Below are 23,906 nucleotides of genomic sequence, written 5' to 3'. Positions count from 1 at the left end.
AGCTGATTTAGTCAGAACAGAAGCTCATGTTTGGCCCCTTAACCCCCATTCTACCCCGAGCTCACAATCTAAGATGGCTGCCTTTTAAATCTAGCTGCAGCTCATCTGAAGATCTCTCAGGTGGATTTTCAGTCCAAAATTATCCCCTCCTGGCCTTCTGACCCAGAGTAAGGAGGTGCTCAGGTTGTCTTAGATTTAGCAGGAGCTGAATGAGATTTCTGAGGAGCTTCATTCATCTCTGTGCTGCGTTCTGGCTGAAAGCTCTCCACTTCCGAAACCGATCTGTTCTGCGGTTCATCTCCAGCTCAGCTCAATTTTCAGTTTCCCTCTCATTAAGGCTCATTATTCAGCCGTGCTTTGTTAATAAGGAGCTGCACATCATATTAATATTTATCTGCAGCTGGGACTCCGGGGAACTCCTGGGCTCTGAGTTTCTCTGGAAACCTCCTCCAGCTTCAGCTGCTTCACAATAAAAGCTAGAAGGACAGGAGGAAGAATGCATCAGGCTTTAAATGTGGAAAGTGGGAATCATAAATGTGATGGAACTATTAACGATGTTCCAATCTGATCTAATGAGCATCCAGAGTTTTTGTTAACTGTTTACATGTTAAAATTTGCTTCCTTTGACCGACTATAAATATAATCTAAATAGCTTTACAGCAACTGAAAGGTGAAAAAAGCTTTCCTAACGCCAGCAGGCGCCATCCTTCAGAGCTTTTTAGAGGCTTCACAGAATTGACCTGCTGCTGGGTTCCTGTAAGATCTGCTCTGAGCTCAGATTAAAGCTTCCCCGTCTCAACATCTCTGCTGTAAGAGCAGATGGAGAAGAGATGAGGGAGCAGAGAGGCTGAAAATGTCAGCATGAAGCTCCTGTTTGATTAGATGTAAAAAACAAAGATTCCTGCAGAACCCAGAGGACCCCAAAATAATCATCATCATCATCGGTGTGGCTGCAGAAAAGGATCAGCCGTCAGATTACTGATTACACCAGTTCAGCTCAGTGTTTGAGCCGTTGCCCCTAACGACACCATGGAGACGGTCCGTTCACGTCTCCAGGTGTGACTTGCTGAACAACATCTGGAGAGGAGAGTCTGAGCTGCAGAGCAGATGCCAGAAAGCCGTAACTTAAGACAACCCCTCTGTTTATCATTTGTTAGGTTCTTTTTTCTTCTTTTGGTCCGTCCATCTAAAACCTCCACATTTTGTCTAGTAAGCGCTCAGTGAGCTGGCTGCTCTGCATCTTTCCTTCGGGTCTGTGTACCTACAGATGAGTTTCTCCAGTGTTGAGGGCTGAAGATATCTGGGAGTTTTGGTTCTTTTGATCCTAATCACAAGAATCAGTTCATCAATCTGGTTCTTTCCAAAGATCCACTCATTGAATCATTTAGGTAAAGCAGTACCATCTTGCACTTCCAGCAGAGTGCCAATAACTGAACTACTCCTCAGAGGCAATTCTCTGTTTGTTCATTGAAATTAACTAACTAGTTGTTCCCCTGGAAGTGCTGCTATGTCGCTGCACAGAAGCAGACTTGATTTGTTTGCTCTGTCACTGAATCACGGTTCTCCAGACACGGTGCGTTCTCCATGGTACAACATTGACCTCAAATCTATTTATTTTATTATTCTATGTGAACTAGCTTTAAACAGCCAGCACTTGTATTAAGTTGATAACACACTTTATTTTATTTATTTGTTTTAATGCAAGCATTTATGTTTGTGTCTTTGAACCTTAACAATTTTCAAAATAAATATGCAAATATTGTCAGAACATCTTCCATGTCTGCATGTGTTCCTTAAAATTGTTTTTTTTTTATCAAAAAGATGAGAGAAAATGTTGAAATGTGAAATAATTTTAGGAAATGTTAAATATTATCTGCTGACAAAAAAGTAAAAAGTTAAAATGATGTCCTGACTAAAACTTGATTAAAATGTTGACAGTTTTTGTTGACTAAAACTAAACGAATAAAATTATGTTTTCTTGGACTAAAATAAAGACTAAAATGCTCGACTTATAGTCGACTAAAACTAGACTAAATAAAAATGGGATGATGTCGACTAAATGTGATAAAAAACTAACAAGCGATGCTGAAACTGGACTAAAACTAAAACTAAATTTAAAAATGGCTGGTAAAATGAGCACTATGGTAGACACAGCATTATTCTGAATATTGTTCATTGAACGACTCACACCCTGTCCTGACAAACCAGCACACCGGCAAAGATCTAAACTCCTCTGAGAGAAACCAATCCGTTCCCAGACCATGTATATTGAAGCACCACTGACTGACTTTAGCCCCAAGTATTACACTTAGTTTGAGATATATCAGACGATATTTAAGGTCAGTATTCAGCACTGGGCGTGCATCATCAGCCTGCCCTACTCAAAACCTCGGCTATGTAACTTGAGAGGGACGGATCCATCCTTGTATGGATCATGTGACCCACAGTGCTTCTTTACTGCAGTCTGAGCTCCACTTAAAACACAAGAGCTAAAAAAAAAAGCTAAAATATGTTGTAAGACCAAAGGAAAGAAATTATGATTTGTTCAATTGAATAAATAACAGAAAAATCACCCAATTGTTCTTCAGATATTTACCTATAAGTGGCAGTTAAATTAACCAACTCTATAATAAACCATTCCGTTGAATTGGTCCAATATGCAATAATAGCAACTATAATCGGGACATAAATAAATCTTATTGATTATTTGACATCTAAGAAGATTTAAAGCTGATGATAGAAAAAAGTTTAACCTCTCCTCTCCATCCAGTAAGAGGCACACTCACGCCTCCGCCATCTTGTTTTGTATTGTATGCTAATGCTTACCATTAGCAAAAATTGAACCTCCTTAGCAGGAACATGCAGCCTTTAGGTGGCTTTTAAACTATTTACTTCCTTATGTTGACATCAAAGCTCAAAAGCTTCACCAAAATTCCAACATTTCCTTCTCTTTTGTTTACTTTTGGCTTAATTTAAAAAAAAAAAAAAGGTAACAGAGCTACTAGGATCATCTCTGTCCCACTTTATCTTATTGGGGCGGAATCATTTTGAGTAAATTTTGTGATCGAAACCAGAAACAAATATCCATACATTTTTGTACCCATCAAAAATTATACTTTTTTTCAGTAAATGGTAATGTTCTTTGGATGTATTATTGTATTAATCAGCAAGTTTGATGATGTCCAGAGTGAGGTGATCTGTGCTCTCTGTTCTTAAACTAAAAAGCTATAAACACGCTCATTGGGTATCCTTTGAGCCTTTTTGTGGGAAATACTTTCACTTTATACAGGGAAAAGGCCTGCCAACTGTTTTACAAGCATGTTTCATGTTTTATTTTCAACCACGCTTTGATATCAGTTCACTTCCAGAACGGATCATTGCAATTTCTTTTTTTTGAAGAGGATCACATTCAGTTTATGAAACCAAATAAGGGGGAAAATTTAGAACATTTGGTGTGGAAAAAACTAAACAAAATACACATTTTAAAGTTAAACATTTGAGAATTGTTAATGTAGACTGTTTATGTTTTCTGTTTATCATTTATGATCAACTCCACCAAAACAGCAGGAAACTGCATCAGTTCCTCTCGAATTTGACGTCATATAGTCGCTCTATTCCACTATTGTAATCAAACCAGCAGTTGTTGTTTACAGTTAGTATAATCTCATAGATCTTCATTCATTTAAATGCATTAGGAGCTTTTATATTCAATGACACTTTGTTAAAACGATTCTACAGCATGGAGGCAGATGGTGTTTAGCAGGAAGCAGGGAGAAGCTCGTCAAATGAGTGTCCCATTTCTCTAGGATGTATTGTGACCTTACTAAAGGAGATGCAGCCTGGACTATGCACTGTTTCCCAAATGTTTCCTGAAGGTTTTCCACTTGGCTTTGAGCTGCTGCTCAGATGTGCACGTCTTTGTAGCCAATCAGATGGGCTGTGAAATCCGCCTCGCATGGCTCCTTCTGTGGCAGCATAAGCCATCCGAGGGGTGAAAACAAAGTGAGAGCAGGAGGCAAACAGACAGTGAGCAGAGCAGTGAACGCAGGGAGGAGGAGGAGGAGGAGGTGGGGGTGAAGTAGGAGCAGAGGAGAGGAGAGGAGGAGCTGGGAAAGCACCAGAAGAGGCAGACGGAGCGCACAAATGAGCAGAAATAGACGGAGGAAGCAGCGGCAGCAAACACTCAGAGCAGGGTCTCAGATATCAGACAATCTGCTGCTGACATCAGGACCAGAACAGAACCGGAGCTCCAGGAACTTTACTCTCTGCCTGTCTGAGGTGGTACTGAGCAGCGGAGGCGCTTCTCTCCTCCAGGGTTCTGAATCAGCTCTGAGCAGCAGCAGAGAGAGCAGCATCGACACATTAAATCAGCTGCAGCGTGAAGCCAGGCGGAGTGGATGCTGCCGATTCCTCTGAGAGCAGCAGCCGGGCTTTCACTCAGGCTGGGTCCACAACAAGACGGGACGGGCTGAAGCTAAATATCTACTAAAGGAGAGTCAAACTGGACCATCAGCAGGTAAAGTTCATCAAACCAGGATGTGTTGGCTGTTTAAAGCTGAGCTGAGAATCAAGAGGAACTCATGTCCTCTCCCTAAATCTGCTTTATTCAGGGCACACTGAGCGGGCCGCTGGGTTCTAAGCTGATCCGTCTCCTTCGCTGATGGACAGCAGGTGGACGCAACACCTCATCCAACATCAACACGGTTGGTGAGCAGAGTTACAGCTCCTGAAAGCTCTTCATCGAGTCAAATTGTCTTAAGAGTAAGAATGAGAGACCAGCTGCAGTCTGACGTCTCCATCTGAGGTTCTTAAAACATTGAATCAAGATGAGATGAACCACAGGACGCGAAGGATGTGAACAGCTCTGATTCTTTCTGAAGTTTGACAGACATTTGCTGGAGGTTCACACCATCCCGCTGGTGGTATCATGCTTGCTGCTGCTAGTTACATCGGTTCCCTGCAGGGGGCGATGTCGTCTCCATGGTCTGTGGCCGTACTGATGGTCTATCTGCAGTTTAATCCTGTCCGACCCGGCGCCTGCCCGTCCCGCTGCCTCTGCACCTCAGACATCCTGAGCTGCTCGGACCAGGGTCTGGATACGGTCCCGGGAGCCATTCCCATTTCTACGGTCACTCTGGACCTGAACCACAACCAGATCCTGCAGCTGGAGGAGGACAGCTTCCAGGGTCTTCTTCAGCTGGAGGTGTTACGTTTAGCACACAACCGGCTGACCACAATCCATCCCGGAGCATTCAGGAACTCCTCTGGAGGTCTACTCAGACACCTAGACCTGTCAAGCAATCGGCTGCACGCCCTAAAGCAGGACTACTTCCAGGATCTGCCTGGACTGGAGGAACTGCTGCTGTTTAATAACCGGATCATGCTTGTGGAGAGCACAGCCTTGTCCGGACTCGAAAACCTCCAAAAGGCCTATTTAAGTCACAACCGCCTCACCGACTTCCCTTTCTTCAGCATCCAGGAGAGCAGCCATCCCCAGCTGTCCCTGCTGGACCTGTCCTCCAACCGGCTGCCCAAGCTGCCTCTGGTGGACATCTACAACCTGCCCACATCTCTGCAGAAGGGACTCTATCTGCACAACAACTCGCTGGTGTGCGACTGCTCCATGTACTCCCTGTTCAGGTTGTGGGAAGAGAAAGACTTTGCCTCTGTCCGGTTCTTCAAACAAGAACATGTCTGTCTGGTCCACGGCATCCAACGAAGTGGGATACGGTTCTTCCTGCACAGACGCTACTTTGATAAATGCAACCTGACAGCTGCGATAGAGCAGGAGGCCGATGTGGAGGTGAGGTCGGGGGCGCCGCTGCTGCTACACTGCATCACATCTCTGTCTGGGCGCAGCGTCACATTTTTCTGGCTCGTTCCAAACCTGGAGTATGTGGTTCCACCTGGGAACAATAAATCAATCAAGATGTTCACCAACGGCAGCCTGGAGGTCGTGGCAGCCCAAGTGGAGGATGCAGGGATCTACGTGTGCGTGGCTCAAAACGGCCAGCGGAATGAGTCCAGGGAGGTTAACGTGACGGTGCTGCCGCGCCACGACGACGAGGCCGCAGAGCCGTTCAACACGGGCTTCACCACCCTGCTGGGCTGCGTAGTCAGCCTGCTGCTGGTCCTCATCTACCTGTACCTCACACCCTGCCGCTGCCCCCCCTGCCTCAGGCCCCGCCCCCCGGTCACCGCCACCCTGAGTCAGAGCAAAGAGGGCGGGGCGGGCAGCGCCCAGTCCTCCATCCTCACCCCGACCCCGCCGACCACCACGGAGGGCCCGGGTCGCAAGGTCAGTACCAACAAGCGTGTGGGGTTCCTGGAGCCGATCAGGGAGCAGCAGAACGGCAGGCTGAGGGGCGGGGCGGGCTTCCTGCTTGGGGCGGAGCCACAGCAGCGAGCCGCGGAGACAAACTCTTACGTGTCAGTCTTCCCAGACACACCCATAATGTTGCCATAGCGACAACACTCACCTCGGAACTGGTAGTGCCCTAAGCCCCTCCCCACCAACACCTCCCCCACCTCACCCCTCACCCCCACGCACTGCAGACCTGAGCACTGCCCCCCCTCAACTCGCTCAAGTGCAATTCTGATCCAGATTACTGTTAGCTCAGGTCTGCCCACTGAGCCCCAGAACCGCTGCACTGTGACGGGTCGGGCTCAGACCCACAGAACCGCCAGAGTTCAGACCAAAGACACAGAGGCCCCCTTTAAACCAGACTCCAGGGCAGGGGGCTGCATGAAGCGCTGCTAAACACGTCCCTTTAAGCACGGCTTGTCCCTTTAACAGAACCGATGCCTTCGAATCTCCGTTAGAAATATTTTTTTTAGAGTTCTGTAGCTTCCTATTAGTGTTTATTGAGCCATCGTGTGGTTAAATGTTTCTGCTCCTCTGACACTAAACTGTCTTCAAGTCAGAGACGTTAGTAAATAAGTGTTAAAAACGATTGGCTGTTTATCTGCCTGTAGGAAACAGATTCCATTTAGAAACCAGCTGAAACCATTTGGAATATCCAAACGTTCTCTTCTCCACTCCGCTCACATTAAAGCGAGGCGTTTCTTTGTCTTTATGGTCTCACTGCATCCAGAGCACCTTGTCTTGTCTCTACCTGTGTTAATAAACCTCCATATGCAACCTGCCTGGTTACTGTGTGCCGGTGTGTGTCTGCACAGTCACATCCTGCATGTTCAACCTGGAGGAGCAGGTGGAAAACAACCATCCTGTCTCCTGCTGCTCCCACACATTTCAGCCTTGAACAGGATTCACACCCATGTTTACACTTCCACTCTGTCAGGCTGCTCACAACGGCCCGATTCTGCAAGAGGCTGCAGGGAAACGGAGGCAGGAGGATCAAAATGAGCAAGTTTAAAATGCAAACCTTCAATCCGCGTTGATGAGAGAATTAAGTAGATGATGATGTGTGTTAATTAAAACCGTTTCCTGTAGAATCAATGCTTGTTCTGACCGAGCTACAGCTCCACTTCAGTATAAATATTTCTACGTTAAAGCTAATGGTTGCTTCCATTTGAATATAAAAACAGAAATAGATCAGTAGACTGAATACATTTTAAGTTATTTATATGTAATTGTTCTTTTTTGGGGGGGGCTTTTATTTTTTTATGATATATTTCTGTTCAGAATAATTTTCTAGAGTTGCAGTTTATTATTTTTATTTTGAAATGCCCTTTTAAACAGGCTGTGAGTCTCAGAAATTAAAGAGACCAGAAGATCCTGGAAGGAGGAAGGACAGCAGGCTAGTTGTCCAGCGGCAGAGCAGAGGACAGAGCGCCAACGTAAGAACCTGCAACATGATGGAGAGGATGAGACAAGAAACTTTCATTCCCTGTTCATCATCTTGAGATCCTGCAGTCTCTGCAACAGACATGGAACCTCCAGCAGGATAGAAACTTCTCCGCTACTGACAAACATTTATAGTATGTTTAATGTCTGCATGCTCTGAACCCGCCTGATGCTTTGTGACGAGGGAACACCTCAGCAGATACCAGGTTAGAGTTATCTACAACCTTTCTACACCATGTTAACATCCCAGCTGAGCAGCTGAGGCAAGAAGAGGAAAGACAGAAGCAGTAATGAAATATTGATGAGACTTTTCTTCTGCTCGGAGCAAACCGAGGACATTAAGACGGATGAGGAGAACATGGCTTTAACCCAGGGAACCTAAAGCGCACACCTATGGTTTCACCATCTGGTTCAGCAGGTTGGATCAACTCAATCATCATTTCTCTGACCTGCAGACAGGAAACAGGAAGTCCACAGATAATAAGCTCCACCTCATTCTATCTCACTCTGTATAGACCTGACAGAGCTGCTGCGTTGTCACGGCAACCTGCATGTAGACATCCTTGAGTTCAATCAGAGCTAATGCTCTTCAGGGATTGGTCACAGAAAACCTCCAATCAGAGCAGAAATGGCAGGTAAAAAAGTTCAGGCTGATCTGTGATTCAATCCCAGAACATTTCCCTCCTGATCATCCTCCAGCAGCAGCTTAGGAGATGCTTTAAAGATTTAAAGAGAGGCTGCTTAATGTCTGAGGCATATGAGCTGGGAGAGAGTTCAGGAGAACAATAACAGGACATGAAGAGTGTCGTAATTAATGTGAGAGCGACAGCCCAGAACAAACAGTAGGAATATAATCTCTGCTCGCTTTTCTTTAGAGCTGCAGATAGAAACTAAAACATCTTAGGAAGTTAAAGCTTCACTTCTGAAGCCAAACTGGTCCCATCAGAAGCTGTAGGGTGATCAGAGACCAATTAGAGGCTTTAATTGTGAAGGTTTGGAGACAAACTGAGACTGAAAGTTTTAACATTTTAGAAGAGAATATCTGTAAGGTAGTGAGCAGAGGGACTTCAGCTCAGACAGACAGGTCAGATTCAACATCTGGAGCAGGAGCCATTGAGGAGCAGCGGCTCCTGCAGGTCAGCCAGCGTTTCACTGCTGACATCAGAAGGTTAGAAGAAGCTGCTCCATCAGGGAGAATCTCCCAAAAGCTCCACTGAAACAAGCACCATCAAACATTGATGGCAGCTTCTGCGTGAGGAGCTGAGGATAGATCCTCTAAATCATTCATCAGCTTCAGACAGAGAATAGGGAAGGTTCCACCCACACAGAACCGCTTCCAGAACAACACATCCTTAAAGCGCTGAAGCTCCATCTGACAGGAGAAAGCATCGGACCACTGGCTGCAAACCTCTGGCTTCCAGGGTTTATGGTTCTGCAGAACCACAGAGATAATGTGGAACAAGGAACCCTGCATCCTAGGAAGAGCAATAGACTGGGATGTTCTAAGAACACAGAGAAGATTCTGGTACTGAACTGAAACATTCACAGCAGAAAAAGGCTCCAAGTACATGAAAAATTCAGAGGAACGTTAGATTTATGTTAGCTAAGTAAAGAACTTCTAAAGAGAACTCCAGAAACCAGACGAGCTGAGATGAGTTTGGGTCCGAAGTTAAACATCCTCTCTTTCCTGTTTGTTCCTCTCTACCTTTCCTACTTTCATCCTGACCTCCTCCTCAGGTCTATCCATCTCACCCCTATTCCTCCATTCCTCCCTACTCGTCCCAGCCATCTGAGCCTCTCCTCCCCTGAGCCTTCCTCTTCCCATCTCCTCCTCCTCCTCCAGCCTGATCTTCGGACCTTTGCTCTGCATGGTTTCCTGAAACTGATCCCTGAAGAGGACGGCTGACCGTCATGCATGTGGGAAAAATCACAGACACGTTCCCCACAATGCCTGACCGACCCACGGAGAGGAGCAGAAGATGATCCTGATGGTCTGATGAAGGAGGAGCAACAGGACAGACGGACCTCGGAGTCTTCATCACAGTTTGCATGATGGCAGCACCATCACAGAGTCAGAGCAGGCACTAGGGGGTTCTGGGGAGTATAATGGTGAGAGCAGTGCATGCTGGGAGAATAGGTTCAGATTTGATGAGTCACCAGCTGGTTTAAAGTGGTCCAGGTTATAAAAGGTTCCGCTGAAATACGAGCATGATGATCTCTCCTAATAAACAAGTTGAGATGAGACAAAAAAAAAAAAAATGGGGAAATGTGTCGGGTTCTTTCCGGGTCGGACCTGCCGAGAACAGCCATAGAGACATTTACCAATGCTTAAAAAGTCACATGACTACATTGTCATGACAACAGGCAAGCTATTATAGAGACATGTTGCAGAGGGACATGTCAGGGTGATTTAACAGTGATCTGTGTTCTAAACTGGAGCATAAACAGGATTCTGAAGGTTCTGGAACCTGCAGTGTAGAGCCGCAGGATCCGGTAGAAGCAGAGAGGAGTTTAAAGATTTGATTTGTCACTAGGTAAAACCAACACACGTTTCCGTTTCAGCCAATCACAAGCCTCCTATCTCCAAATTTGTATTATATTTGTAAGTTAGTTGTTGAAGTATTTGTTCTGTTCCTTGTTGGCCTTTAGAGGGATGTGTGATGTGTGTTGATGTTTTATTCAATCACAAGATGACCAAAAAAAACAAACAGGTTATGTTTTCTTGCGGCCGCAAATTTCTGATCAGGTCAGAAACGATTTGACCAAGAGTCGCCCCAAACTTGTCGCACGACTGGAAAAATGGCCTCAAATACCAACAAAAATCGCACCGTTTGTGCCGGGCTTAAATCCAGCTGACAGGCAGTGTGCAACGCTGTTCCCTCAGCTGTTCTACAGCACTAGAACCGTTTTAGAGGTCCAGAACCTGAACCTTTTTTACACCTCAGGACACAGTAACAGCTCTAGTCATTCATGTCAGGGACTACAGTTCAGCAGAACCAGAAGAGGAGTTCTAAAAGAACCTCAGCCAGCATCCAGCCATCTTAAAGTATAACTTTACTTTAGTATCAGGACCAGGTGGTGATCCTCCTGCAGTTCTGACTCAGATCCCGTCAGCAGGATCCAGAGGTCCTCCACAGCGGGATGGGTCTACGTCCTGAAAACAACGCGGCTGTGATGGAAAAAGCCAACCTGCTGTGAAAGTGGCTTCTGATTCTGTGAAGCTGCTAAACTAATTATCCCGGAGCCGAATCTGATCTGTGGGAGGTGGTGAGCAGCTCTCAGCTCTCCGAGCCGCAGCTGATGGATCATAATTAGCTCCATTGATTTGTCTCACAGCAGGGGGTGGGGGGCTCTGTTATCAGTCCTGATGAGGACAGAGTCAGACAGATGAATCCACTCTGAATATCAAGTCAATCTGGAAAGAAGCCTGTCGGATCAGACAGCAAAGGAAGACATCTGATGGAAGGAGAAACTCTTTCATTTAAAAACTGACTTCTGCAGCTTTAATGAAACTTTAATGATCCTCTCTGCTTCTCTCCAACCGAAGTTCTGTTTGACTGAACCACTTGGTGCTCCTTCTCTCTAAACGTGACCTCCATAAGCAGATCTGTCCAGGTTCTGGATTCTGTAGAGTGAGGATGGACTGGAGCAGCGTTCTTTTCTGGTGACATCCTGGTTGAAGCAGCTGTACATCCAACCCCGACGTTCCACTGAACGGGCCGCCGTTTCTGCAGAGCAATCTATTCAAGGGCCTCGGAGCGGCTTGACTCTGATTACTCAAGGAGGTGGTAGTAGTATACATTTAGGCCAGGGGTCTTCAACGTTTTCCAGGCCAAGGACCCTCAAACTGATGGAGAGATGAAGCGGGGACCCCCTGATTATATATATTGTAAGAAAATGTGTTCTATCAAACTGGTCCTATAGTCACTCCTTTACAGATTGTTTCATGTAATTAAAGTAATTTCGCCCTGAGATTATTAAAGTATTTCTGATTCTGATTCCTGGTTGATGGCACAGGTGTTGTGAATGAAATGGTGCCCAGATTGAAAGAGCTCCCCTGTGTCGCTGAATGTGAGCATTGATGACTAAAAGACATCTTCTGCCTCCACTTATCTGTTTACTTCAGTGCGTTGAATTCATGTTAATGGGAATTTAAAGACATTTCATTAATTGAAAAAATTCCAGGGGGGAATATTAAAAAAAAGGATAATCATCCAAAACCCTTGTGACCCCCATACAGTACCTATGTGGACCCCCTAGGGGTCGCAGACCCCCTGTTGAAGACCTCCGATTCAGGCTTTGACAATAAAAAGGCCTTTGCCTTTTCCTTTGTAAAATTTTCCACCTCCAGAATAAAAATTTTGTGGTTTATGGTGTCGTATGAAGGGAGATTCTCTGGTGGCTCTGCCCTCGACCCGCAGCTCAACTCAATTTGGGTTTCAGAGTAAAATGCATGTAGTGTTTAACTTTGAAAGTCCAATGGATCCACTTTGCTTTTCATCAACTGACTTCCTGCCTGGAACATTCGATCCACTCCAAATTGACGTGGAGTTGAAGCATCAAGCGTGAAAAATAAACTAGCTTGGGAATTTAGAGAAACCTCCAGTGACCAACGCTTCAGGGAAGCAACTGGGGAAACCAGTCTGACTGACAAGCGATCACAGATGCCTTGTGTCCGCGTTCAGGGGAAGCTCTTCGTGACCAATCCTAATGCTTCATTGCTAGGCACACTCACACCAGATCTAACCTACAAAATACCAGCTGGGCTAAGAAGAGCTCATTCTCCAAGACAAGAGGTTCTGAAACGGATCATTGCAAACACATGTGTAGCATTAGAATCAAACAGAACTGCTGGGATGGGTTGAAGTTCAGCACCTGATAAGAAGGAACCGTTTCCACCAGGTCTGGTGAAACATTTTAAACATGAGCAGACAGACTGATGGCAAAGAGCAGTGAAGAAGATGGACATCAGATTGTAGCTCCTCAGAGTTCAACAGAGGCGATGTTTTACTGACAGCTGAAGACTTTAACCCCGGCTGACCTCCAGCTCTCCAACGCACTGAAAGCTGGCTTCATAATGGGATCAGATCTCCTCCCTAAACACATCAGCACCTTAAAGGAGCAGTCTGACATTTAGAGAAACACTCAGACTGGAGCTGCTGGCTGTCAGAGCTGCAGACATGAAGCTGATAGAATCAACAGTGAGTCAGAGCTGACAGCCATCAGTCTTCTACTGCCTACACGTCTGCATGGGATAAACACACGTCTAAGAAAAATACATATAACCTCTGAAAATAGGCTCTACCAAGAACTTTCTTTAGACCCTAAAGTGCAAATTCGTTCTCTGTCATTTTACAAGTTCAAGCTTTTCATTTATATTAATTAATATTTGGTTAAACATATATAAATATGTTTTTACCAAAGAGGAAGACAGTAAGGTACAGTTTGGATCTGGGTCGGCCTCGGGTCAGAAACTGTCCGAGTCGCTTTGTCTGGCGCTCTCTAGAACCACCATGCGGGCAAAGGTCTTACCAGCCTCTGGCCAGGATGTGTGGGGTCTACAGAGATGTTAGATGCATTTCCAGTCCCTATCACTGCACTACTCCTGGATGGAGGACAGGACGGCTGTCTTGATATTAAATGCAGAGCCGACCTGAAACCTTCACATTTTTTTCCTAGCTTTTATTGTCGTTGCACTGTCACAAGTAGAGACCAACGAAATTAACTCTCTGCATTTAACCCATCCCCTTGGGGAGCAGTGGGCTGCCATTGTGTGGTGCCCGGGGAGCAGTGTGGGTTTAAGGGTCTTGGTCAGGGACCCAGAGTGGCAGTCTGTGGGAGTGGGGCTTGAACTCAGAACCTCAGGATCCCAAGCTCTATGCTCTAACCACTAGAAGGCCACTCCCCAAAGCAGGCATTAGCATGAAGGGTCTTGCCTAAGGACCTACACTGGCAGTTCATTGCCCCCAGCTGGGGTACAAATCCAGGCTTCCTGTTTGCAGGACGGGTGACTTACCACCTGAGCTAGTCAGCCACTTTTTCTCACGGTTTGCAGGGTGGAGTCTGCTACAATTCACACAGATTGAGAAACCCACATCCAGAGAGCACTTTACCAATGTTTCCTGGTCTAATTCACCTTTTTCCACACAGACATCATATGAGTTTGGCTCCTGCAGTCATCACAGATAGGTGATCCATCCACAGCTAACAGCCCAGAGTCTCATTTTGGTTCTGATGATTGATGAAGTTATTTCTCCATCTGTCAAATGGAGTTTAGGTCGGTTCTGCTCAGAGCCAGAAAAAGACAAACTATTTTTAAGCAGAGACCCGACAGTAATACTTTAGAGCCTCAGCCTGAGTAGGTCGGTGTAGAGGAGCCCTCTGATGGAGCCCCAGTGAGTCACTGAGGTGTGTTTAAGGGCACCTCTGTAAATATGAAACAGCTGCAACAACTTCTCCTCTCATTGTCATCGTCGCTGTGTCAGCATGTGCAATCATGCAATGGCAAAGACAGCAAGGACAAAATGTTTGGTAGGCTATAACAATAATTCATGTGTGAGGTGTTCAGGTTCTGATTGTGCACAAAATGCTGGGACAGCTGGAAGGACTCCAACTGTCCAGTTAAGTGACCGGGGCACTGCAGACAGACTGGGGATGTGTAAAGACAAGGGGCAGTGTATTTTGGGATCTTTAAGGTCGTCATGCTGATTTTCAGCGAGAATCTAAAGCTAAATGTTAAATGACAAGATATGTATAATCCACAGTGCTGGTTGAAAGTCTAAACTAAATAGAGATAGAGAGGAAGTATGAGAGCATCCTTTACGGGCGGTTTCTGCAGAACCAGAGCAACAATGACTTATTCTAACCAGATTATCCCTCTGCTCCTGAACCTTCAGCAGACCTTCATGGTGTAATGGGCTGTTGAAGCGTTGGGCCTCAGTGGCTGCAGGAAGAGACGTGATAATTACAGCTAAATGAAGTGTTGCTGAAAGACTCTGTTGATACTGATGAGCTCTGCTGACTGAGCACAGATCGGTAGCAGTCCCACTGCTGTTGGCTTGGTTTTAAGAAACATCCTACTGAGCTCTATGCTGAACAAATTCAACTTTATATTTGTTTTTATTCCTGAAGGACATTTCACTTATTGTTATTCGGGTCGGATCAAAAGAAACATCAGTCCTTATAACACCGGATTTATAGAAGAGATCTAAAAACTCTACATCACAGACATCATTTACATCAGAAACATAATTTCAAGTCAATGAAGGTCAAAGAAAGTAGGACTGTACCTGACCCTGTTATTCTTTTGATCCATTTTCCAGATTTTCATCAATCACAGTTTAGATTGGCTGTTTTGTTTTACAGATTTTTCCCCAAAAAACTATAGAGTTTTGTGATAATAATGGTTTCGACCTGGTAAAATAGTCAGAAACAGCCTTTAATAGAAGACTCCCAGATTTCCCAGACCTCTGATTGATTCTGGAGAAAATGGACCTGAAGATTCTGTTTAAACTGTCAGGACTCAAAGAAATCACTGCAGACACAGAAGCACGTACATGAGGCTGACAGATCCAGACCTGCTTTAACACCGTTTTCTCTGCTTCTGCCCCTCAACGACTGAACAAAAAGAGAGAATTTCCAAAGCAACCAGTGACTCAGGTTTTCAGCTTGTGGTGAACATTAAACAGCAGAGATGGAGCTCAGTCTAAAAACATTTCTAAGTCTCCATGACATGAGGAACGGTTCGGTCCAAAGTCCAACAAGAGGTGGCACCACATTCTGCGGAGGTTCTGTCAGTTAAAAACCCATTCATTCCATCCATTTTTCTGTCACGCTTTATCCCAGCTGGGGTCACGAGGGGTGTTGGAGCCTAACTCAAGCAGTCTATGTGCAAGAGGCGGGGTAAACCCTGGACAGGTCGCCAGTCTATCGCAGGGCAATAAAGAGACAAAAGGACAAACAACCATTCACACACACTCACACCTAAGGAGGATTTAGAGAAGCCAATTAACCTAACAGTCATGTTTTTGGACTGTGGGAGGAAGCTGGAGTACCTGGAGTCAAACCACAGAGAACATGCAAACTCCCAGGCAGGGGATCGAACCCAGAACTTTCTTGCTGCAGGGCAGCAATGCTACCCACTGCAGCACTGAGCAGCCCTCAGACAAAAACCATGATCTTGAAACTCACAAACATGAAACCGAACAGAACTAAAGAACTACCTTTTTTTATTGTCATAACACCGTAACAAGTACAGAGCAATGAAATAAACTCTCTGCATTTAACCCATCCTCTTGGGGAGCAGTGGGCTGCCATTGTGCGGTGCCCGGGGAGCAGTGTTGGGTTAAGGGTCTTTGCTCAGGGACCCAGAGTGGCAGTCTGTGGGAGTGGGGCTCAAACTCAGAACCTCAGGATTCCAAGCTCTATGCCCTAACCACTAGGCTGCCACTCCCCTAACTAGAGCTCGGGTCCATGTATTCACTGACAGACAGATCATCACAAGCAGCAAACCAGCTGATTAGTTGCTTTCCTCCACTCTATCACCATTCCAGCTCTTTGAATCTGGTTCTAACAGTTACTGATAATGGAGGCCCAGACCTACCCCTGTTTGTCTCCATCCACCAGGATCCGGACCAGGATTCCTGTCACTGCCACTAGGATCGGGTAGTGGTCCACACTCTCCAGACCTGCAACAAATAGAGAGGATGTAAGCACAGTAACAGCATAACTGAGGAGCATCTAGACCAACCGAGTCCAGGTCAGGGTGGAGGCAGCAGCAGATGAGGCTCCCGTCTGCTGCTCCAAGCTCTGCCAAAGCACACCTTAACTCTGCAAGTGGAGCCAACTCTGACCATTGGCCAGTTTGGATGTTTCTGACCCTACAGCCACTCTACCTCTGACTTCAAAGGTTGCACACTCTGTGTGCTGGTGGGAGTATACGGTTCCATGCATACAAGTGACTCAACTCAAGTTTGAGTCAGTTAGAAACTATGAAGCACACCTAAATCCCCAGACCTAAAAAAGTATGACTAACTGTCAATGAAATACATTTTTATAGCGCTTACCGGAGGTTCAAATAATGAGGTGAGTAATGGAATCAGTGTTGCAATACAAAAAATGTCCTGATATGTTATCATATATGATACGATATGTATCCGTGCGCGACAGCTACCATTCATTCATCCTGTCCGCTGAACTGCTGCTAGTTTTACTCACATGCCTGGAAGATGTCTAGTGCTACTACCACAGATGATCTCGCTCTGGAAATGGAACGATTCAGATTAGCTCACCGAATGAATAGAAGAGGTAGAGCGTAGCCGCCTGTGGCCCGGACTCCAGTCCAGCACGTGGATGACGTCATACACGCTCCGCTTTGTTTAAAAAAATATCTAAATATAAAAAATATAACCGCGGATGTCTGGGGGACAGTGATTCGCCTACATGTTATGAATGCTGGCGTACCATAAAGAATAAATTATGAACTGTTTAGTCTGTGTCTTACACTCGTTGCCCATAGGAAGACGTTACTTGGATATAACAGAATATCTTCAGAACTGCTCCAAATTACAGAACTAAAATGGGTGACTAGAGCATGATGTAATAACGTAAAATCAAGGAGCTAATGTAAAAAAAAAACTGTCCCCCTGTAAATACAGATTAACTTTTGACAACGGTGTGCGGAACATTAACTGGTGGGAACCCTGCCATGGTTCAAATACCGCCTGGATACGGTCAGACAGAAGTAAATGTACATAAACAAACAAGCATTTAGATGAACAGGGAACTCCCACTGGAAGGAGGCCAGAGCACTAAAATAAAAAGGTGAAACAGCCATCCTGTTTGGCGTTTACTCAGAAACTGGCAAAGAGTCAAATGATTAGAGAAAGAGATTTAAACCAACTGACGGAGAGACTGAAACAGAACAAAACGTTCTGTTCGGTTCAGCGATGCCCTTAAAGCTGAGCAGCAGTGTGCAGCAGGGGGAGGCGGGTTTACCTGGCAGCCTGAGGTTAACGACCCGATCAAACAGGTTCTTCTCAGCCGTCACTCTATTCAGAACCTGGTTCAGCAGCTGCAGACAGAACAGAACCGGAACAACACAGCACAGCTTAAACAACCTGGTTCTGATGGATATTTCTCCAGAACGTCCGTGCAAGTCTGGACGGACCGGGTCTCACCTGAGCAAGCCGTCTCAAAAGCAGCTCTGCTGACGGGCGGGACCAGTCCAGAAAGATCTCTGGGACCAAGGTGACCGTCATCTCCAGAACCCTCAGCAGGCTGACAGACAGGTCGAAGCAGGTTGCACACACCTGAGCCCAGATTCACATCCCGGGTCAGAACTTTGGCACACGGTTACGTCTACACACAGAACCAGAACCCAAACCGAAGCTCTCTGAAGCAGCAGTTGGTGTGATTACCTTCAGCTGACGAGTGTCCACATAGTTTCTCTCTGGACGCTCTGCAGCCTGCTGGATCTGGACCAGAACCAAACAGAAGGAAGAAATCATCAGATCTGGTATTTTACTTTCACATCAGAACCGGACCAACTGGACTGAATTTACAGAACCCTTCCTCAGCCTGTGGTGTTATTGTTCTGTCATTGTTCTCAGCTCAACACTAAGGGATGTCGTTGGCTCTTATTGTGATCCGACTGCTGGTTCTGGTTCTGCTCCAAGCTTACCTCCTGGATCATACCGATGAACTCAGAGAAGGCCCAGTTGAGCTGGTTCAGGACGCTGTTGAGAAAAGAGGCGGCCATGTCTTTGTCCATGCTCAGTAGCTCCGCCATGTGTCTCTGCAGCAGCAACGACGGGCACGGTTCTGGACCGGAACCAGGAAAGGAAGCACAATCAGAGAGGGGTCTCAGAGGGACAGACAAAGAACAGCCTCCTAAAGATGTTCTAATGGGTTCCACTGGGTTTTGGGTCTACTGAGGTCAAACAACCTGGTGGCATCACGCTCATTAAAGCTCATGATTGATCAGAAAGACAGAAACCAGAGGAAGAACTCCAGCTATGAAGATCCATCATCATCATCATCACCACCACAGAATCGTCAAAAAAAGACAGATTTTTGTTTGTTTGTTTTAATATGGTGAGCAGGAGGTCAAACAAACATTCATTATATTTTCCAATGCTGTAAAAATTTGTATAATAAATCTAAAACTTTCTCTCAGTGAAGATTTACGCCATAGCCTGCAACACAGTGTCAGGCAGGTGGCTGTTGTAAACAAACTGGCAAAAAAGGAAGATGGCTGATGAGAACAATCTTTTTTGCTTTCTTTACCAGTGAGGAGGGATTGCCTGCATGTTTGCTTTGTAACAAGAAGTTGTCAAGTAATAAAAAGAGTAATTTAGAAAGGCATTCATATTAAATTTGCAACCAACCACCAAGCTGGGATTGAGAGAAAAATTGCAATTGCAGAACTTCTGGATAAATTACAGGAGCACCAAAGATACATTTAAGAAGTGGATTGCATCTGAAAACTTCACTACAGCTGCTAGTTTTGTTGCAAGCATAATCAAACAGGTAGGGCTCTTATGCAGGTGTGTGAACTTTCTTCCATTTTTTCCCCCAAATCTTCAAAATAAAAATAACACCAAAAATCTGATCTCCTTATTGTGTTTCTATGATATCATGAATGCAAAAAGAAAACTAATATATAAATATTGCAATGGAATTTAAACAAAAATCACTAGATATCATACAGCACAGTACTCCCATGATGTGACATATGCTCCAGGATAAACATTTAATCATGAATGCTTATTATTTATTTAAGCTTACATAATCTTTTTTTTAAATAGTGGGCTAATAGAGCCAGTGTTGCCATATGGGGATTATATAAGTCTTACATTTTTGCATCTCCAGAAAGATTTCTTTTTTTGGTCAAATATGACTCTTTGAACAGTTTAGATTCCCAACCCCTGATCTAACTGGATCAGATATGTTAATCCACACTGCAGATTAAAAGCAGAGATGCATCTGATCGGACTGTAATAAACCTGCAGGTGATTTTTTCACCAGGTCTGGACAGTTTGTCTCACCCGTTTCTGCACCGCTAACATTCACGGTGTAGATTAATTCTTCTGGGACTCAGAATGATTGAAAGATTGGTGCGATTACAAGACCTTCTCTGGGTCAGCTCACCTTGGATGACAGAACATGGAGCTGAGCAGCAGCGATTATTGATCAGTTGGAAGCAAATGCTTCCTGCTGCAGAAAATGCAGCAGAGGCACTAACTGCTGAGCCAGCACTAAGCATGATGGACAGCACCAACAGCACGCAGAAAACAACAGAACTTACTCTGGAAGCTAGCAATGGACAGATCTCCTGACAGGCATGCAGAGAAGACATGGATGGAGGTCAGAGAGCATGCATGAAAACAAGAGACAGATTCCTTCAAACAGAACATAAAATGAACAGAAGGGGGAGGTCCAAGGATTCTGGGTAGGGGAGCAGAAACAGAACCTGAACCTATGATTCTGCCAAAAAATAAAATCTAAGATGTGAGAAATCCAGAAAAAAGTTTTTACTGGAAGAACCTGATGTTTCTCTGGTGATGTTCTGCCTCCGGAAATAAACTATTTCATCTCTACAACACAGAGACTCTGGAACACACACACACACACACACAGACACACACACACACACACACACACACACACACACACACACACACACACACACAGGGAATGAGTGAAGCTGTAAATCGGAGCTGCAGTAAAAATAAACCTGCCGGAGACGGATGGACAGTTTTATTTATGGAAATCCATCAAAGGAGCAGAAACTGGATCAAAAACCATAAAAATGCCCCAACATGCCGAGAGAAGAAGTTAATGCTGTGGAGAATGAGTGATTTCTGCCTTTCCTTTGATGTTTATCTCCTCGGACAGACTGATGAGGCCTCCTGTTTTATCGCATCTTCAGCTGATTATTATTTCATTGGTTAAACTCTGCTCCTGCAATCTCAGGCTCCGAATGAAGTTCCAGGGGAGACAGATTTAGGGCAAACGGGAGGAAAAATTGACCATGTTTATCTCTTTATTTTCGTCTAGTTCTGGTTCCTACTCACAGACATTGCTTCTGGATTAGTTAACCATAAATAGCGCAGACACAGTCACACCAGAACCTACTCTGCAGGCTGGGCAGGTTGGCGTCCTCAGGTTTGGTCTTCAGCAGGTGAGGCAGACGGGTGTACCTGTAGCCAAACCCACAACCCTGACAGGAGAGGAGGAAGAGCAGCTGTTAAGAGACATCAGCAGAGGAGGAACACCTGAGGAGAACCTGACACTGAGTTCTAGTTCTTCCATAAAAACACCAGTTCAGATCTGGGCTTGGTAATACAAAAGCAGACAGATGCTCCTATCTACCTAGTTAGATAAGAATTTGCTTGTGTTTTGGTACTCACCCTCCAAAGTCTGACCAAGATCCAATTGGTCTGAGCCCAGGGCCTCTGCTCATATGGAGCCAGAAGGTTCCTCATCATGGCCACTCGCCTGAAACCAGAAAGAAAAAACCTTCTGCACACCTGTACCTTTATATTTTCATTAGAAGTGTTTTCATAATGTTATGGTTTTACATGAGGGGAGGAGGATTCCCTCATTAAATGCCATCTTGGTCCTCCTCAGCTAAACTATTAAGGATTTTGCCTTTTGGATCAACATCAGCGCATCAGGTTCTGATCCTGGTTCCAGATTAACTAAGATAAATCTCAAGACTCACTGCTCCTCTGGGATCCGCTCCACCGCCCTGAGGGATTGTGGGTAACAGACGTAGCTGGCCAACGCCTGCATCAGGGAATCTTTGATATCTGAGGAAACAGGGACACTTTAGTGAAGGAGATCCACCATCAAGTAGTCGGATAAACATCGCAATCCCCCCACAGTAACAATCTATCCCTGCAGCGCCCCCTGCTGTGTGGATAACAGCTTAGCTTTAGTGAACATCTGAGTGGCAGCTACAGCAAGAATGGAACCTTCTTCTTCCTTTTAAGAATAAAATATTAATTTTTTTCCTCATAAATAAGTCAGGTAAAAGGAGAATATTTTTATTTTAGTCTGATGATTAAAACAGGCTAAGAACTACGTGTTTCCAGGATTTTACAGAGGAGCCTAAACGCATCCCCCGTTTTAATTGTCCCAATAAGAAGCTGCTGGACGGCTGCAGGCAGATCGATGGATTTCCTGAGAAACAACAATCAGCGTGTTGCTACAGCTGATAAACATCTAGTTTTGGTCACAGAGAATCCTCTGAAGAACCGAACAAACCGAGTCACAACAGAACCTGTAGCCTCCCAACTGATCTGAACAAAACCTCAAGAAAACTGACCCTAACTGGTCTAATGTTGCTATCATTATTTTTTTTTTATGAAAGCGCTAACTTAGATCTAAGTGATCGTAATTCAATTCAGTTGAGTTCATTTATACAGCCCCAATTCACAACACATGTCATCTCAAGGCACTTTCCAGTTCACCAGATCATCCAGTCAAATTGATTCAAAGTTTTCTATCTAAGGAAAACCAGTTGAATGCATCGACTCAATGATTCGAAGGCAAACCCTCACACTAAGCATGCTTGTGGTTATTTATTCAATAGCACCTTTGTTTTGAAATCAATTATTGTGAGGGCTTCATGTTGCTATAAAGTCTGCAGGGAGCAGGGGTGTTTAGATGAATCCACCTCCAACTTTATTCAGTGTATGAATAACTTTGACCTTTACCCATTCAGGGGTTCTTGGATCAGAATCAATGGGTTGAAAACCTGAGGACTTTGGTGATGATTGCAAATCATAAAAAACCTCCTGAGGTTACGGGGTTAAAAGCAGCAAATCCATTTGTTGATTTAATTTCAGGGAACTTTATCCTTTAACTATACCTGGTCGTCATCAATCTCTCTCTCTAAGCTGGGCAACCCTGTTGGGTGTGTACTGTTACCTGTTCCAACGATGCGCGGGTCCGCAAAGTGCTTGGCGAGGATGGCGGCGAGCTGAGTCAGCGTTTCTTCATAGCCTGATGGAGAAAATTAAACGTTGTGTGACAGAGAGAGAGATGGTACAGTTGTCTGGGAAATGAAGTAAACTCTACAATGTTTTTGAGCACTTTGTAACTATATCTCCCTCCAAACATCGGATGAAAGTCAATATTTAACTTTCAAAGCATTTGCTCATCCATCCAGTAGCTCAAATTTGGAAAAGAGAGGAAGCAATTTTATATCTTAATCAACAATTAATCAAAAAATAATCAACCGGCTAATCTAAATTAAATAATGGTTTGTTGCAGCCCCAACTGTGATTAAAGTGATGGTTTCACTCAGCTTCTGAGAACCTTCAGTCGACAGGATCTCACGCAGCTGAGCATGAATGTTTGACCCTCTGAGCCCAGATGTCCTCTGGGCTATTTCCTCTTTTTCTACGCCTTATAAGCCTAAAGTCAACTAAGGTGAGATATATGATTAAATATTGCCTTTGACAGTACAGGGAATTCATTTGTTATCAAATAGGAGCAAACACCTTTCATGACGTCACCGTATCAATTTATTTCTGATCTTTATTTATTTTTTTTTGGAACGCTGAACAAAAGTGAAAGATGCATTCCCATGAAAAAAAACCTAAAAGAGTAATTTTTGTTAATATAAATGCATTGTTTTTCTTTAATTGAGGAGGGATGTGAGACCCTTTGCCAATAGAACCATTTAAATATAATTAACATTTAAAATAAGAACAACTGCATTGTCTATTTCAATTGCATACTATCTAATTATCTTATTTCAAGAGTAAAAATACTCATTTCATTGGCAAAAAATCCTACTTACCTTCTCAAGTTAAGGGTAAAAACACCTAATTTAGGATATTTTTACTTGTTTCTAGATCTTTTTGTAGTCCATCAGTTACCTGGCAGCTCCTCCATGCCGTTAGCAGGGCTGAAGTAGTTCTTGAGGGCGCTGTATGTGTTCATGGCCACGTTGAGGTAGAACTCTGGAGTGAAGGCGAACAACGTACCGGTGGCGTCGGCGTGCTCGATGGTCCGGATGCAAACACAAAGCAGCCAATAGACGTCCAGCATTTTCTCCTGAACACAGGCAGGAGTTAGAATTTCA

The 23,906-nt window shown here is 44.7% G+C and overlaps 2 protein-coding genes across 6 annotated transcripts in view; one reads left to right on the top strand and one right to left on the bottom strand.

Annotated features, from left to right (window-relative positions):
• LOC119794296 (E3 ubiquitin-protein ligase RNF123) overlaps positions 1 to 23,906 on the bottom strand; it is a 65,815-nt gene that overhangs the window by 15,536 nt on the left and 26,373 nt on the right. For all 4 annotated transcript variants that reach the window (XM_038301781.1, XM_038301778.1, XM_038301780.1 and 1 more), the window contains exons 27-36: positions 23,701 to 23,878; positions 22,745 to 22,819; positions 21,534 to 21,621; positions 21,220 to 21,307; positions 20,945 to 21,029; positions 18,489 to 18,628; positions 18,226 to 18,282; positions 17,986 to 18,117; positions 17,804 to 17,879; positions 16,410 to 16,494 (exon numbers count right to left, since the gene is read on the bottom strand). In XM_038301781.1, coding sequence (XP_038157709.1) covers positions 16,410 to 16,494; positions 17,804 to 17,879; positions 17,986 to 18,117; positions 18,226 to 18,282; positions 18,489 to 18,628; positions 20,945 to 21,029; positions 21,220 to 21,307; positions 21,534 to 21,621; positions 22,745 to 22,819; positions 23,701 to 23,878 — 1,004 coding nt within the window. The remainder of the gene's footprint in view (positions 1 to 16,409; positions 16,495 to 17,803; positions 17,880 to 17,985; positions 18,118 to 18,225; positions 18,283 to 18,488; positions 18,629 to 20,944; positions 21,030 to 21,219; positions 21,308 to 21,533; positions 21,622 to 22,744; positions 22,820 to 23,700; positions 23,879 to 23,906) is intronic.
• Positions 4,043 to 8,676, top strand: amigo3 (adhesion molecule with Ig-like domain 3). 2 transcript variants are annotated; one of them, XM_038301786.1, is made up of 3 exons: positions 4,043 to 4,516; positions 4,611 to 6,298; positions 7,703 to 8,676. In XM_038301786.1, the coding sequence occupies exons 2-3, from the start codon at positions 4,928 to 4,930 to the stop codon at positions 7,721 to 7,723; spliced, it is 1,392 nt and encodes a 463-aa protein (XP_038157714.1). In that variant the 5' UTR covers positions 4,043 to 4,516; positions 4,611 to 4,927; the 3' UTR covers positions 7,724 to 8,676. The 2 variants fall into 2 exon arrangements, with proteins under 2 accessions (XP_038157714.1, XP_038157713.1); XM_038301785.1 differs by lacking the exon at positions 7,703 to 8,676 and having other exon boundaries at positions 4,044 to 4,516; positions 4,611 to 7,146.

This window comes from Cyprinodon tularosa, unplaced genomic scaffold, assembly GCF_016077235.1.
Source record: "Cyprinodon tularosa strain WSP-4 unplaced genomic scaffold, ASM1607723v1 ctg474, whole genome shotgun sequence".
Classification (NCBI taxonomy): domain Eukaryota; kingdom Metazoa; phylum Chordata; class Actinopteri; order Cyprinodontiformes; family Cyprinodontidae; genus Cyprinodon; species Cyprinodon tularosa.
Note: the sequence above shows the minus strand (reverse complement) of the source record. Positions and strands in the feature narration are given on the sequence as shown.

Coding starts and splice junctions, on each gene's coding strand:
- amigo3 (XM_038301785.1), top strand. CDS start 4,928: ATGCTTGCTGCTGCTAGTTACATCGGTTCCCTGCAGGGGGCGATGTCG.